General features: G+C 48.1%; 1 protein-coding gene across 1 annotated transcript in view; it reads right to left on the bottom strand.

The window, feature by feature from the left end:
- Window positions 1-16064, bottom strand: part of SFMBT2 (Scm like with four mbt domains 2) — a 202799-nt gene that overhangs the window by 28461 nt on the left and 158274 nt on the right. Inside the window, exons 12-14 of the mRNA XM_021696759.1 lie at window positions 14029-14071; window positions 12068-12138; window positions 9797-9936 (exon numbers count right to left, since the gene is read on the bottom strand). Coding sequence (XP_021552434.1) covers window positions 9797-9936; window positions 12068-12138; window positions 14029-14071 — 254 coding nt within the window. The remainder of the gene's footprint in view (window positions 1-9796; window positions 9937-12067; window positions 12139-14028; window positions 14072-16064) is intronic.

Below are 16064 nucleotides of genomic sequence, written 5' to 3'. Positions count from 1 at the left end.
GGGGGACGTAGGGGGGGTCAGAGAGAGGAGGGAGGACACAGGCAGGTGATGCCGGTGGGAGAGGAGCTCACTCCACACACCGTGTGGGGCACACAGGAGCCGCTCAGCAAACTTGGGTCTCCTCCCCCCCACTCCTCCCCTTTCGGGTGCTCAGAAGATTATGTAAATCGATGGGATTTTTTTGTTGTTGTTGTTCACATCATGAAATCATGTGATTCCATGATTTCTTTTCATACTCACGATCATGAAAACTCCCAAAACACCAAAGTAATTTAGATAATTTCCAACCTCAACTATATCATATGATCAAAGTCAGAACAATGTTGAAAGTGCAGGGAACCACTTAATAAGAAAATTATTTCTTTGAGTGTCAAAATCAGAAAACACTTCAGAAAGCAAATATGGTTCCCACAGCTTGAGTTCGGCTGATTTAATGGAAAGGAGACAGATTCTCAACTTTGAAAGTATGTAATTTGCTAAATTCTAGTAACTGCAGGGAGGGCTCTCTTTGGGGGAGATCGGCTTCCAATGGAACATGAAGGAGAATATTCCCTCTCTGGGGGCTGGGACGGGGGGGTCAGAAAAAGGATCTGGACACAAAGAAGCCTCCCCCACGTGCTCACTCTGCTTCAACAGACCTTTCTGCTCTGCAGTCTCTCCAAGAGCCATGGTGACAATAATTAGCTTTTTACAGGAACTGGGACCATCAAAGGCCCTCGTGGGCCTAAAGCATTTTTTCCTTTTCAACTTCAGAATCAGATGGAATGGAGCTAATTTTATAAATAGGTCGGTTGTTTTTTTCCCCAGTAAAATGATAAAGAATTGTTCCTGCTTAATCAGCAGTTTCTCCATGCATAGGGTTTTGAAACGAGCCTCGAAAAGAAAACAAAGCAAATAAGCTTTTCAAGTGATTTACCCCTTATAACTAGGTGTTTTCATTTTGTCGCCTCAAAAACTAACGGCTCTGTGCATATTCCTTTGCAAATGCTGCATCTAATACTAAATACTATCTAATGATAATCTTCATGTTCATCACTCCTTTTGTTGTTGCAAAACTTTTAATGCTAACAGCAATAATCAGACATATTTTACCAAGTGGAGAACTCCATTGCTTTGGCCAAAACTGATCTCGACTTTCATTTCGATCCTCAATGGAAGGAAGGCTGACCTCCCCTGGCAGCCCACCACCCTGGAGGGGAGGCGCTCCCTCCGTCCCAGCGGCAAGGCTAGAGCCCCAGGGCTGCCCTGGTAGGTAGCCTTTCCCCCAACCCAACCCCATACCAATGAACTCCTGCCTTTATCGCTTCAACTTGATTAAAAGATCATTCCCCAAAAGAGGCTATAATTCTCAGGAATTCTCTACCTACCCCTGGAAGACCAACAGGAGAATCCCATCACACCCTAAAACTTCATTCACCTCAGTCACCAGAAACCCAACACTTGTAGAACATTCTTTCTACTCGGAATCCGATTCCCATATAACTGCATTTCTCCCTAATTTTGACCAATCTCAAGCCCTTCTGTGCATCACCAGTGCATCCATTCTGCCCTCCATCATCAGCAAAATATCCTAGAGCCCAAAATGCTTTCCAGAATATTCTTCTTCACCTTATGGTTTTCCCTTCTGCTCTGGACTGAATTGTGCACCCCCACCCCTATTAATATGTTGAAATGCTAACCTCCATGTGATGGCATTAGAGGTGGGGCCTTTGGGGGGAGATTAGGGTTCGATGAGGTCATGAGGTTGGCACCCTCGTAATGGAGTGAACCTTTGTGAGAAGAGACCCGAGCGCCTGCGCTCTCTCTCTCCCTCGCTCTCCCGCCATGTGAGGACACCGCCCTATGCAAAGCAGAACCTGCCCCATGGGCACCCAACCTCGGGTTCCAGCCTCCAGGGCCTTGAGGCACACACATCGCGGTCTAAGCCCATCTGCGGGGCTGGCTGCAGGAGCCCGAGCAGACCAAGCCACCCACCTCTCCTACACCATCACGTTCCCTCCTCTGCGGGATGACTTCCCTTCCAGCACAGACCGGTCCATGGTCCCATCCTCAACAATGAAAGCTCTCTCTTCCTCTCTCATCTTTCTGCAGCCACCTCATTCATGCTCCCTTCTCTTTTTCGGTAAGACCGTAGGAACTGTCTGCACTTGCCGGCTCCTTTCTCTCCTTCAGCGCTCTCTGGCACCCACCCAGGGGCGCTCCCATGCCCACGACGTGCCCACGATGTGCCCGCATCGCCAAAGAACGGCCACCCTTGGTTCTGTTCTTGTTCCGCCCTGGCGGTGGCTCGAGGCAGCACCCTTACACCTTCCTCGGCGAGCACCTTCTCCTCTACCCGCAAGACACTAGCCTCTCTGGGGCCTCCTGCATCCCGGCTCGCTTCCCCCGGCGTCCTCCCACAAACAACAGCAGGGCTCAGGGCTCAAGTCCTCGGACTGTCTACTTCACTGCGCGGTGCACCTGGCTTTCAACACCACCGCCAAACTCGCAAACTAACGGTTCCTACGTTTGTATTTCCATCCGAGACCTTTCCCCAGCTCCGGACTCGTGCGTCCATCTCCACTTGGAGGCTTAGTGGGCATTCTGTTCAAATAAGACAGATTTAATCCATCCGACAGCTTTCCCTTCTCGGCACCTTCCCTCTTCTGACTGCTCAGGGCAGACTTGGGACGCCTCGGTGAATTCTGCTCTTCTCACAGTCCCCGTCCAATTCACCAAGAAACCCTCCCTGTCTCCAAAATGTACTGGCTTATTTGTTAATTACTGTCCATTGCCACGAGGTCATAAGCACCAAGACATGAGGGACTGTATTTTGTTTCCTGCCCTATTCATAGTAGCTACAATTATACCTGCCAAAAGAAGGAGTTCAACAAGTATTTTTTGGAATTTGTTCAATGAATTTCAGTATGAGCACTGACATGAGTTAAAATTATTTAAAAATATTTATTTAAAAGATATTTTAAAAACAGTTAAAATTAAGGTGACATCTAGAACTTAGTGACTAATTCACCCCAAGTATTTCTTTGATACCATAAAATATACAAAATATTATGTGGATGGAGGCCCAGGAGATAACATTTGCTCCTGATTTTCTTTGCTACAAAAGCCTATCCTATAGCGTGATGAGAAAGTTCCACAAAGGTATCTTACCCTCTTGACAGGCAAATAATAAAAGACTTAACCTTTGCCAATCTTCCCAGACACCGGCCAGCATGCTGCAAAGTCCGGCTTCACGGGTTATGTGAGTGTGTGTGTGTGTGTGTGTGTGTTACAGTTCATGCCCGCGCACAGGCTTGGCACGTTGTTCTTTACGAGCTGGTGTTCAGCATAAGCTTAAAACGGCAGCAACAAAACCACCACAGAATATCACCACGAGGCACGTCGCCATCTTGGGTTCTGCTGACGGACTTAACCAGACGTCACCTGGGCAAGATTTTTCCTCTGTCCGACGTTACCCCAGAGCCTGAGTCCTTGATATGAGGCCATGGTCGTCCCTGCTCTCGTCACCCACTCCACCTTCTCTCATTTATACTGATGAACACACAGCTACCTTGAAGGAGAAAAGTTACCTTCACATGCGGTATGGCATCATTTATGTGAACAGCTAAGGCTGCTTTGGATTTCTTATGTTCTGGGTTCCCACATGAAGTCGTCCCAGTTTTTAAGTGAAAGTTGTGATAAGTAGCCAAGAACAAATGCTCAACGATATATAATGAAGGGGAATTTCAAACAAGTCATCACAGAACTCCCCAAACGTGGGAAATAAACACTGTAATCAAAACCAAGAGACTGAGGGAAATAGCTTCATGCGTCAACCATGTGGCGGAAATATAAACCACAAGCTCCAAAGGAGGCCGAATTCCAGACCGCCAGGTCCCACTGGAAACTTCTGAGGTGGGGCGGGTGGGCGCGGTGCTCACTTTCCCCCTGTGGGGCACTCACATCACTATTTGCAGGCGGGCATCTCTGACGGGGCAGGGAGGAGAGGCCGGTGCGTGGCAGGGACTCAGGAAACACAAGATTCCTCTAGATGCTCCTGCTCGAGCCAATGCCGCACGTCTGTGAAGCAGAGTGCCATCAGCCCAGGGCCCAGAACCCTCAGGAAGGGCATGTCTGCAAGCTCGCCTTCTGCATCAGACCCCACGTTCAATATTTCAACCCTCTGCTGTGATGTCTGAAACCCCACTGCACATGACTGCCTTACACTGGCTATACCTCATGGGCGGCGGAGGGGGGGCGGTATCAAAGTCAGAGGTAACTGCCAGATGCCTGTCAGGTGGAGGTCCTCCATCCCCACCAGCCAGGGAGAAGGGGTTTGTGATCCCGCGTCCTGAGCCCCAGCACAGGAAGCAAGACCAGGAAGACACCAGGGGGTACACAGAAGGCATCTCTTTCCATCCTCTTACTTACTGCCCGAATAACACATGGCCCTGCTCCCAGATTTACAAACCACATGCCTACGACTCCCACAGACCCCAGAGAACACAGAACCGGGGTATCATTCCAACATAACCAGGCACAGATTTCTGCCATGTATCAGCACCTGTGTAGGTTTGCTAGGGTGAGACAGGCCGAGAGGGAGAGAGACAAGGCCCCCTCCCCTGTCTGCAGGCAGGCTGTCAACTCACCAAGGAAGGGGCCGCCTCTCTTGCTCACCGTGACCCCCAGCTCCGAGAACAGTGCCCACCTGGCACGAGGGCACGACTGGTGAGTTCCCGGGGCCTGAACGAATGCACGGAAGAAGGACTGTGTTTCATTCCCTGCCGGGTTCCAGCGCTGAAAGAGTCCCTGGTGTGGCGCATGCTCAGTGAGTATCTGCTGCGTGTGGAATAACCCAGCACCTTCGTATCCGAAACACCCTCGAACGGTTGCGGACAGCTGAAGAGAACCACGCCCAGACCACAGTGGCACCCTGCAGGGCCCTCGCCACTTCCTCAGCACTTGCTGGGGCCACAGAGCTATGCAGACCACAGAAGCAGACCAAAGGACAGAGAAATCTCGTTCCGCGAAGGTGAGCGCTCCAGTCTCCTCCGGGATCCCTTTGCCGCCTGGTGGCAACCCTGTCCAGCAGCCCCAGGCTCGGGCATCGGCACCGGGCACTCACAGCTCCCGCTCATGGGCACAGCCACCCTCTGCAAAGTTAGACTTCTCACCACCTGTTCTCTGCGAACAAAGGCAGGCCTCCCTGGTTATGCCTCAGCCTCTGCGTCCCCGGACCAGGCTGCCACGAAGAGTAGCAAAGTGACTGTTTCAGGTATGTGAGACAGACAGACAGTTAGATAGATAGACAGTCAGGACAGATGGATAGATGGATGGATGGATGGATGGACGGACAGATAATAGGATAGAAATGACAAACAGATGATAGATGATGGATGAGTAGGTGGATGGATGAATGCATGGACAGACGGACGACAGAGATGACAATGGATAGATTCAGGGTAGAAGATGGCTGGATGGACAGGTAAGTGGGTGGGGTGGGCGTGTGCACACACGCGGACTTCTGTATCTCACTTTCGTCACGAACAACGTCCCTGCCTTGGCAGAGCAGAAGCTCCATCTAGCCTTCCGTGTTTGATGTTATCAGTCTACTCCGCTGTATTCAGCCTCATCTCCACGTCAGATCCAAGTCCAGGTCCAGGGCACAGGTTGGAGGAAAAGAAAAAGCCACGGAAGCATATCGCTTCAGACAGTTTCCCAAGTGTCCAGCATTCAGGCTGCTTTCTCCTAAGCCTTCTATTAAAGTCTCAGGAAGAAGAAAGGGAAGAGATAGGCAAGGGCCATGCATCTACCTATACACAGGAAAGCGCGTCTGTAAATGCTCAAAAGCAGCATGTAAAGCTTGGATGGGTGATTTCTGCTGTCGAGCCAACATGGATCCAGAGCTTCTGCTGTGTCACACATCCCAAAGTGATGTGCAAAACGTGAAAAAAGACTCCTAGAGATTCCCCCCTGGACATGACATTTCTATTGCTTGCTAAGACCACAGGTTACATATGGGTAAATAACTCAAGCCAGGTAACATTTCAGAAAAACCACAGGTGCTCCCCAAACCCGTCAGCCATGCTGGAACGTCACCCCGGTACGTGGCCTGCGTATCCATGGATGTCAGCATCGCCATGAAAACGGAGACTCTAATTCCTCCTGAGCCGGTGTTTGCAGAGTCCCTTCTGCTGGCAGGACTTTTCATCGCTGGGCTCATGGACATGAGTGAGGTTGTGAGATGTTCCACACTCACTCCTCTCCTCTTGTGCTCGTGCTGGTCTCTCCCTCAGACCCGGACACAAGCACACAGCACCCTCCCTCACTATGTGGTGCAGGAAGGCAGGATCACAGGCCTGGCCATTCGGGAGATCACATCTGAGGTATTAGCAGAACCTCCCCCAACACCTCTTCGACACAACACCAACATTCTCAGCAGCAGAAGCGCCGGGACACGCAGACCTCGTCAGCGGACCGAGGGCCACACAGATCTGCGGTCCACAGGTCTTCAGGAGACCCTGGTGCATTGCGGCAGGCGTGGGGTGCAGGACTATCTGGGATAGGAAAGGATGCCCCAGCCTGAGGGGCCGTCCACAGGCTCAACCTGTCCCCATCCCCTCAGGACCTGCTAGTCCTGGGTCCCTCGTGGGGATGACAGAGTTGGATGGGCCCCTCACTGGCTCTGCCCACGTGCACACAGGTCAGCCTCCCCTGAGCAGACCAAAGGGAAAACAGCCATCACTCTGCATTTCCCAAAGACCTGAAAACCTTCAACTGCTAACACCACTGACGGCCTGAAAAGCAAACGTGCTCTGTCTTTGCTCCAATTACCTCGTTCTCTTTAAGTAAAATGCAATTTGAAACCACAGAGGTTCTGGTGCTGAAGGAAGCACATTAGCATAAATATTGGCTTGCTGGAACTCCCATTTTTCTTGCACTCACAGAACTGAAGTGCTTGCTTTTTTTTCCCCTTCTTCTTCTTCTGCCTCATGCATTTTCTGAACATCAGCAAAAAACTAGTTTTGTCATCAGAAAACTGCTCTGGCCTGGCTTTTGCATTTGGCTGCCGGCACCTATCGGGGAATTGATCGGGGATAACCACTGTTGACTCTAAAAACTCATGTACGACAAAGAGCCAGCCCCCGAAGACAGGCTGAACCTGGGACCAGTGTGTCTGCGAGCGGAGCCGGCAGGTGACCGGGGACCGCAGGCTGATCCCTGGAGCTCGCCGTGACGAACAGCCCTGCAGGCAGCTTCAAAGGCACCCACCGGTTCACCGCATTTCTGCCAGGCCTTCCTGTTCCTTTCTTATCACTCCTGACAAAAACAGGCTCACACATAGGCAGGCATCAACGTACCCACAACCCACTCTCGGGCCGGACTGCGGAGGGTAGTGCTCGGTCCAGGGGTGCGATTTCACATCGTCATGGGAATCCTGACCCGGAGTCCTGGTTTGATCTCTTCCTCAATCCAGTCCAACATCTTCGGGAATCCGAGGTCAGTGCCGCCTCATCCAGAGCCGACCAGCGGTCCCTCCACTGACCCTCATCACCTTGGCCTTTCAGAGGCACCCCTACCCCTGGACCTGCCTCGAGCACCATCTTTCTGTAGTGACGAATGTCTCATCTGTTAGACAGGTCAACCTGCCACTTCGGCTGGGCCAGACCTGCACCGATCACTTTCGGGAGGCAGGGCCCAGCCGTGGGACGTGAGCTGCTTTAAATGAAAGCAGGTCCCGGCTGCTCAGAACACCTGGCAGGGGCCCAAGAAAGGCCCACCCAGATCTGTGCCCTTTCTGTGTCCATCCTCCGAGGTCCTTACACTTGAGGTGCCATAAGCCTTCTTTCCCGATCTTCCTGCCTTCATCCCAGGGCACCCCGATACCCCAGACCTTCCGCATGCAGGCTGCCCACATCTCCTTCCGCACAGACTGCAGGGGACTCCACAGGACCTCGACACACCCGCAGCGGCCCCATCGCAGGACCTGAGACGCTTGCTACCCTGCAATACTAGACCTGCCTGCTTGTCTGTCCCACATGACCAGAACCTCATGAAGGACAGGAACATCCTCTGAACATTTATAGGCTAAATGCTCCCTAGTAAATAACCACAACAACGGCCCCGTCAGAGTGTCTTTACAGAGTTTCTTCTCAACTACAACTTCAACTTTCTCTCTTAAAGGGATTTTTGTTTTCTGAACATGTAAGTCTTTAACTGCTAACTACGCAGACGGCCTAGGAAAGCAAACACGCTCGGCCTCTGCTAAAATGATCTCATTCAAGTAGAATGACGTCTGAAACCATGTGGAGGTTCCCGAGGGGATGGTGCTCGCACAGGGTCGTTCAGAGGGCTCCCGTCCTCCGCAGTGGGAATCTGCACTCCTCACAAGGCCAGAGAAGGCCTCCCTCAAGCTACCCAGCTACCCAGGCCTGCCTCACCCATCAGGCTGCCCAGATCTCTCGTCTGTTCTTTTCAAAACAGGATGCACTCTTCTTTTTTCTTTTTTTTTTTAAGATTATTTATTTATTTATTTGACAGAGAGAGACATAGCGAGAGTAGGAACACAAGCAGGGGGAGTGGGAGAGGGAGAAGCAGGCTTCCCGCGGAGCAGGGAGCCCGATGTGGGACTCGATCCCAGGACCCTGGGATCATGACCTGAGCCGAAGGCAGACGCTTAACGACTGAGCCACCCAGGCGCCCAGGATGCACTCTTCTATACCTATGAGTCAGCCCCAGCCTAAGGACCCATACTCCTTCCCCAGACACCCACCTGTGAGCCGCGGCCGTGTTCCCACGTGAGGTGCTCCTCCCTTTGCAAGCCAGAGCAAGGATCCCTTACCATCTGTTTGTCACTCCCTCCCCTGTGCTCCCAGAGCGCTCTGCTCTGCGCCCTGAGTGTCCCCCCCCAACACACCATACCTTCAGCCTAGAATTAAGCCATCTCCCCAACAAGGCTGCAAAGCCCCAATAGGCCGAGGGCAGACAGGGCTTGTGTTCAGACCCAGGACTTGGCGCAGCGCCGGCCTCCGAGCAGTGGCCTCACAGACATGTGTTCAGTGGATGAACGGATTGTTGTGCCCCAGGGATTAAAACACATTCATCATGGTACAATAGCGATGAGGAAGATCTATGTGGGGTCCTCTTTCGTAAGAGAAAACACTGATATGTGTGAAAAAAGCAGAGATCGAGTTCCAAGAATGGTTCCAGGATTCCAAGCCACGTCCACACGGGGTCTGTGGCGAGGCTATAAAAACCTCCATCAATGTAACGAGGATTCACCTCTCTCTGCAGGTCAACCCCCAAAGGCAGGAAGAGAAATGGGAAAGAATACCATCAAACTGATGCGCGGCCACGACACAAACTTCACACAAGTGCCTGGAGCCTGAGCTGGAGCCTCCTCCATGCAGACGCATGCTGGCTACGGCCAACGGAGGGGAAAGGCCTTGTGGCTCCTGACGCCGCCGACGGGCGGGCGTCTATCCTTAAGAGCATCTTCTCTCGCCCATCCAGGCTTACTTGCCTCTTGAGAGAAACCTCCAGTCTGCAGTCCTGGGCCCTGACCCACACACAGCCCTCAAACCCACTGCAAGGTTTCCCCGGACTCGGGGGAGGAAGGTGTAGTCCCCCAACCCTCTCCCCCACTCTCCCCCCGTCTCCACTGCTAGCCTGTGAGTTTTTCACGGGCAGGAATGCTATTTCCCATCTTTGCCTGACCAGCTCCAGCCCGATCCCGTTATGTCCTTCAGAAATTCTGTCTACATCTTGGACACCCTGTGGAAATACCCCGACGCTGACCCCCGTGTGCATGCCTTACCTCTTTCAGAACCAGCACACATTTGCCTGGTCCCACCGACTGAGGTAGCTCTGCGATTCTCCCTTTGTTCAGGTAAGGGCCTGAGAAACACCTGTGGTTGATAAAAAGCTGAGGACAGCAGTATTTTCCATTGACAGTACCTGCGGGGAAGAGCATCACAGCTCACGCTTTAGGAGCCAACAAAAAACCCTGCTTAATCCACTTAGTTGGCAAAATTACCCAGAGGCCCACTGTGTCTTAATATCAGAATGTCTTATAAATACAGTATCTTAGAAATTCGGGTTATTTTTTTGCTACCATATAAACGAACTTCTCTGTTTATGATGCAGGATTCAAGACACACGAAAAGATGCTAAAACCAAGACAATGACAACTAATGTACCACTGTGCAGCTAATAAAAACAAAAAACAAAACAAAACAAAAAACAACCCTAGCTCTGGAGCTAAGCTCTCCTGGGTTTTCTACTCTAGAAACTCCTCCACCTTCTCTTCCCCTTCCCTGAATCTGGTGTTTATCATTCCCACGCAGGCCTATAAACTTGACCACACACACACACAGGTAGATGTGTGTCAACAAGTAATGCATGGTATTTTGGATATTTTAAAAATATTCCATAAATGGTTTTCCCCAACATTTTGTTTGTTCGACCTGCAGTTTCTAAGATCCACCCAAATCGGTACACGTATATGCAGAACGTTCATCCACCTGTCACTTCTGTGCGTGACCCCATTACATGAATACAGCACAAGCAGCAGCCCACTCTCTTGCTGATGGACACTCAGTCATTTCCATTTGCTCGGGAATTACCGACAGTGCTCTGCTGAGGACAGCTGTAAACATCGGCTTCTGCTTACGGGCAAGAGAGCTTTCCAAGTATATCACAAGGAGGGGACCTGCTTGGCCACGGAGTCTGCATGTCTGCAGTTGTCCCACACGTGATCAAACTGATCTCCACGCGGACAATCTCAACCTACACTCCTATAGGAGGTGTGGCCACTATTCCACATCCAAGCCAACACTAGACATGGCAGGGCGTCTTCATTTTGCCAATCTCATGGACGTGCAATGTACTTCCCGTGGACTGAATCTGCATTTCCTTCATTGTGCTTTCAACGTAGCAAGTTGCTGGGCTAGTTGTGTCTCAAAGGGCCATGGGGAAACGTGGAAGAATAAATGGTAAGGTATTACCCTAAAGCTTCCTGATGTCTGTAACAGGGTTCTGCTGTCAGCCAAGACTCGCCCTCCCCCACAATGCCCCAAGCTAAGCTCCGCTAACAGTGGTGTCTCTGTTAACAGTCCAGGAGGAACTGTCCTCATAGGACTTCAACTAAGAACCAATAGGGAACGAGGGAGAAATGTTATTTTTGTGAGGGTAAGACAAAAGGAGTAATATAACAATTATAGACTCTGAAAGAAGAGCTGACATGGTTCTTTTAAAACCATTCTGAAGTTTCAATTCTATACAACAAAATTAGGCAAAAGAATTATGTCCACAGCTGCATATACATGGAAATTTTTTGGTAGGATTACCCTACCCAGAACTTTAGAAAAAAAAACAATTTTAGTAAGTCTACTCATAAAAATGCTCTCCTTACTATAACTTTGACTGCTAGGATTCTTCCATGGCATATAGCTTAGAATCCTGGAAGAATTCAGAGCAGGTTTCCCTTTGGCTAGAAAACAGAATTCGTAATCAAATATATTATTTAATGTACAAACACGTCTATAATCAGATTTGTTGTCAATGGGGAATTCACATTTGTGTTTTCAAAGGTTTTAATGTAAGATATAGAACTTTACACATTAAAAGACATATATTATTCACTCTCAGCTTTCAAACACAGAGGGTTTTTAAGGAACAATTCAAAAGCCCATGGGAACTTAAATATTAACCAGTAATGAAAAATGCAAGTGGGATGCCATAAAATGTCAAAAAAAAATGAGTGCCTAATAATGATATTTTCAATTCTTTCTCCTTGCACATGACCATCCACAACATACAACCCTAACTGGGCCCAAATTTCCAAGGAACACATGGACTCTTCTGCAGACTGAGAGAAGCGTCTAGAGCTACTGACCAAGAGACAGAAGAGGCACAGAGAATCTGGTTTAGAAATTTTTTTTTAAAGTAGGTATGTGTTAATAGGTAGCAACAGAGACAAGGAGAATGAACTTAAAGTTGAAATATTCTTATATTAGACCTAAAAACACACGCATGTCTCCACTCCCAAATTGGGACGGGACAGCCAGCCGTAAGTGGGCTCATTTACCTGAGGTGTCCAGGTGAGAGAATAAACAAAGGTCGTGAGGTATTTTCTCAACAGGCACTGTGGATGGCAATCTGTTGATCAAGAAAATACAACTATCACGGGTCGCACACTTGAGAAGGAACTCAACTAATGAAATAACTAATTAAATTAATTAAACTAATTCCGAAGTCTTTCCACAACTTAAAGCGATTATCACAGAAATCCAAGCACACAGTAAAAGAGAGGATGCATATATGTCAAGCAGCAACATCAGTACAAACGTATCCGTTTCAAAGAGGTCGTCCCCAAATTCTTGCAATAACCCTAAGAAGCCAATGGCATGTCTGTCCCTCAGGTTGTCATCCCTAATCAGCGATGTTCTTCCAGGAGGCTCCTGGCTTGTCTCTTGCTATAGAATTGTCATAATGCCCTTCATTATATTTTAGACACAAAGAAACATCAACTCGCATGGATTTTAACGGAAGTCAGACCTCTCTTCAATAGAAGAAACTAGTACTTTCTACAAGCTAGTGTCTGAGAACTGCTTGTGTGGGTCACGGCCACACTAAAAAGACCTTCAAAGAAAGCCTATGAATGGATGGGTCCTAGAACGAGAAGTAGGCCTAGCCTAGGGCAGAGCTTTGTGTTATAGTTCGGTAAAAAAGTTGCTGAATAAACATTAAAAATGTAGCCATGGGGGAAAAGAGGTGCGTTGGTTTTTACAGGGTACCCAGGACGGCGGCGTGGAAATCACACCATTGAAAAATGACGCAAGTGCAGAGCAAACCATCACAAAATCTCAGTGGGGTCATCTTCACACTGGCTCTCAAAATGGGGTCCCCACACTAGAGGACCAGCACCACCTAGAAACTTGTTAAATGCACAGATGCTCAGGCCCCACTAAAGACAGCCTGAGCCAGGGAATTTGGAGATGGGGACCCAGCAGTGTGTGTGTTTTATCGAGCCGTCTGGGTGACTGGTGCAAGTGCAGGATGGGGACCACGGATCCACGGGCCATAAATTGAGGAGCTACAAAATCGGATTTGGATTCAATGATGGGACCATTTAATTCTTTGCTCTCGATTTCAATGTTATCCAGACCAAACTGGAGTCAGATTATTAACCTGCTACACTGTGTTTAGACATGAATGTATGGAAAATGCCCACAAAACTGTTATTCACATTCAAATAGCCATGCAGTCGTTATTCTATTTCATTTTAAGTTTAAACCGGGTATCTGAAAAGATCAAATTCATTTCCACCAGTGTATTTTCATTAGAAAACAGAACCACCTGGCAAAGGCTGTGTATTTTAGTGTACCTTAGCTAATCTTCAATATATAAAAATGCTACTAATGGTGAGAATTTTTCAAAAACATACTGCACGTATGCACACTGCCTGATACCCTCCTTCTCCCTAAAATTACAACTGAAATGGGGGATAACTTACATTGACTTAACCCTGTACAACCCACACAATTTTTTTTTCCACATGAAATCTAATTTAATCTTCATGAACCCCCTGAGAAACAGGTGTTTCACAAAGAAGGGCATCAAGATGCAGAGCATTAAGCAGCTTCCTCAAGGACACCTTGCTGGGGGCTGGCAGAGATGGCCTCGGATGGCAGTCTGCCTGCCAGGCCGGCCACGACCCATGACGCCAGCATGCTGAGTGTGGGCAGGGACAGCGATGCGTGGCCAGGGGGGCCTCAAAGAGGCCTTTCACTATCAAGGTGCGAGGCCAGGATGCCCTCCAGCTGGAACGGAAGAGAGAAACTGCAATCCGGAGAAGAGATCCCTAGAAGAGGCGAGCCCGTGTCTTCCATGTAACGGGTGCACCATAAACAACAACAGGTATTTCTGGCTATCATCTCTGTGAACCCACTCACTGATAAAAACGGCCACACTTCCTTATTCTCTATAAAGACAGTTCTATATACCATCTAAGTTTTGGGGGGAAAAAAACAAAACACAAAAACTTACTGTTTTTCTGGCTGCACAACTGCAATCTTTCTCTTCTTTTGTGCTGTAAAACAGGCAAGAAAGGGCAAAAGGACAGTCAGTTTCATTCACGAGTTGGGCAAAAGCATTTTTTTAAAAATGTCTTCATGGGGGCGCCTGGGTGGCTCAGTTGGTTAAGCGACTGCCTTCAGCTCAGGTCATGATCCTGGAGTCCCAGGAATGAGTCCTGCATCGGGCTCCCTGCTCAGCGGGGAGTCTGCTTCGCCCTCTGACCCTCCCCCTTTCTCATGCTCCCTCTCTTTCTCTCTCATTCTCTCTCTCTAAAATATAAAATCTTTAAAAAAAAAATGTCTTCAGGGAAAACTGTGTCAGTTTTAAAGAAACAATTTAAACACTGGAAAGTTATTTCACTCATGCCACAACTTTATCTTATTTTCTTCCAGCATTAAAATAAACTCTGACTCAGGGCGCCTGGGTGGTGCAGTTGGTTGAGCATCTGACTCTTGGTTTTGGCTTAGGTCGTGATCTCAAGGTCTTGAGATCAAGCCCCATGTCTGGCTCTGCGCTCAGCGGCGAGTCTGCGTGTCCCTCTCTCTCCCTCTGCCCCTCCCCTTCACTTTCTCCCCCCTTCTCAATCTCTCTCTCTAAAATAAATAAATCAATCTAAAAGAGACTTTGACTCATCAGAAATGAAGTCTAAATAGAATTTACTGCATTTAATAAGATTAAACGGATCACTATGTTTGTATCCTTTGGATAAATACCTAGTAGTGCAATTGCTGGGTTGTAGGGTTGCTCTATTTTTAACACTAGCTACTTTATTCTAAAATATGCTTTTAATAAGAAAGAAAGAGGACACGAGACAGGAGTTTCTGTCTGAGGCACAACTAAGACCCAGGGGACCGGCCCTACCCACGACTAAACCCAGGGAGCACCTGACCTGGCTCTCAGACCAACTGAACCAAGAATCTGTGGCACTGTGAGAGGACAAAAACAGAATGCCCTTGAGATTGAAAAAAATTATTCTATGCTCAAAATTTTAGAAATATGTTAACATGAGGACAAGATATTCCTCTCATTGGATCAGATTCCTTGAGCAGTATGGTGTATGGGAGAGAAGAATCCCTTAAAATCCACCTGTGTATAATCTGGGCGACCTACTTTGTTTCACAGACAATGCACCATCCTCCTCTTAATGGATGTGGAATAGAACTGTCCTTCAAACTCTGCTGACATCAGGGGACAGGAAGCCAACTATAGGACGGAACTTCCTTTTCTAGTAATTTCCTGAGCATCTACATAAATGAACCCTATAGTAGGATGCTAGAAAGTAAAGCTAGCATACAAATTACATAAAGAAAATACCAGAAATGTCTACTTCACAAAAAAATCAAAACCCCTTATTTTTAAGGACTCATAACTTTATTTTCAATTTTTTATTTAAATTCAATTTAATTAACACATACTGTATTACTAATTTCAGGGGTAGAATTTAGTGATTCATCAATTGTATGTAACACCCAGTGCTCATCACATCACATCCCCTCCTTAATGTCCATCACCCAGTTATCCCATTCCTTCCACCCACCTCCCCTCCAGCAACCCTCAGTTTGTTTCCTGTAGTTAAAAGTCTCTTTTGATTTGTCTCCCTCTCTGTTTTCATCTTATTTTATTTTTCCCTCCCTTCCCCTATGTTCATCTGTTTTGTTTCTTAGAGTCCATATATAAATGAAATCAAATGGTATTTGTCTTTCTCTGACTTATTTCGCTCACCATAATACCCTCTAGTTCCATCCATGTCATTGCAAATGACAAGATTTCATTCTTTTTGATGGCTGAGTAATATCTCATTGTATATATGAACTGCATCGTCTTTATCCATTCATCTGTTGATGGACATCTGGGCTCTTTCCATAGTTTGGCTATTGTGGACATTGATGCAATAAACATTGGGGTGCAGGTGCCCCTTCGGACCACTGTGTTTGTATCCTTTGGATAAATACCTAGTAGTGCAATTGCTGGGTCATAGGGTAGCTCTATTTTCAACTTTTTGAGGA

This window comes from Neomonachus schauinslandi, chromosome 5, assembly GCF_002201575.2.
Source record: "Neomonachus schauinslandi chromosome 5, ASM220157v2, whole genome shotgun sequence".
NCBI classification, from domain to species: domain Eukaryota; kingdom Metazoa; phylum Chordata; class Mammalia; order Carnivora; family Phocidae; genus Neomonachus; species Neomonachus schauinslandi.
This window is presented reverse-complemented; position numbering and strand designations above follow the sequence as displayed.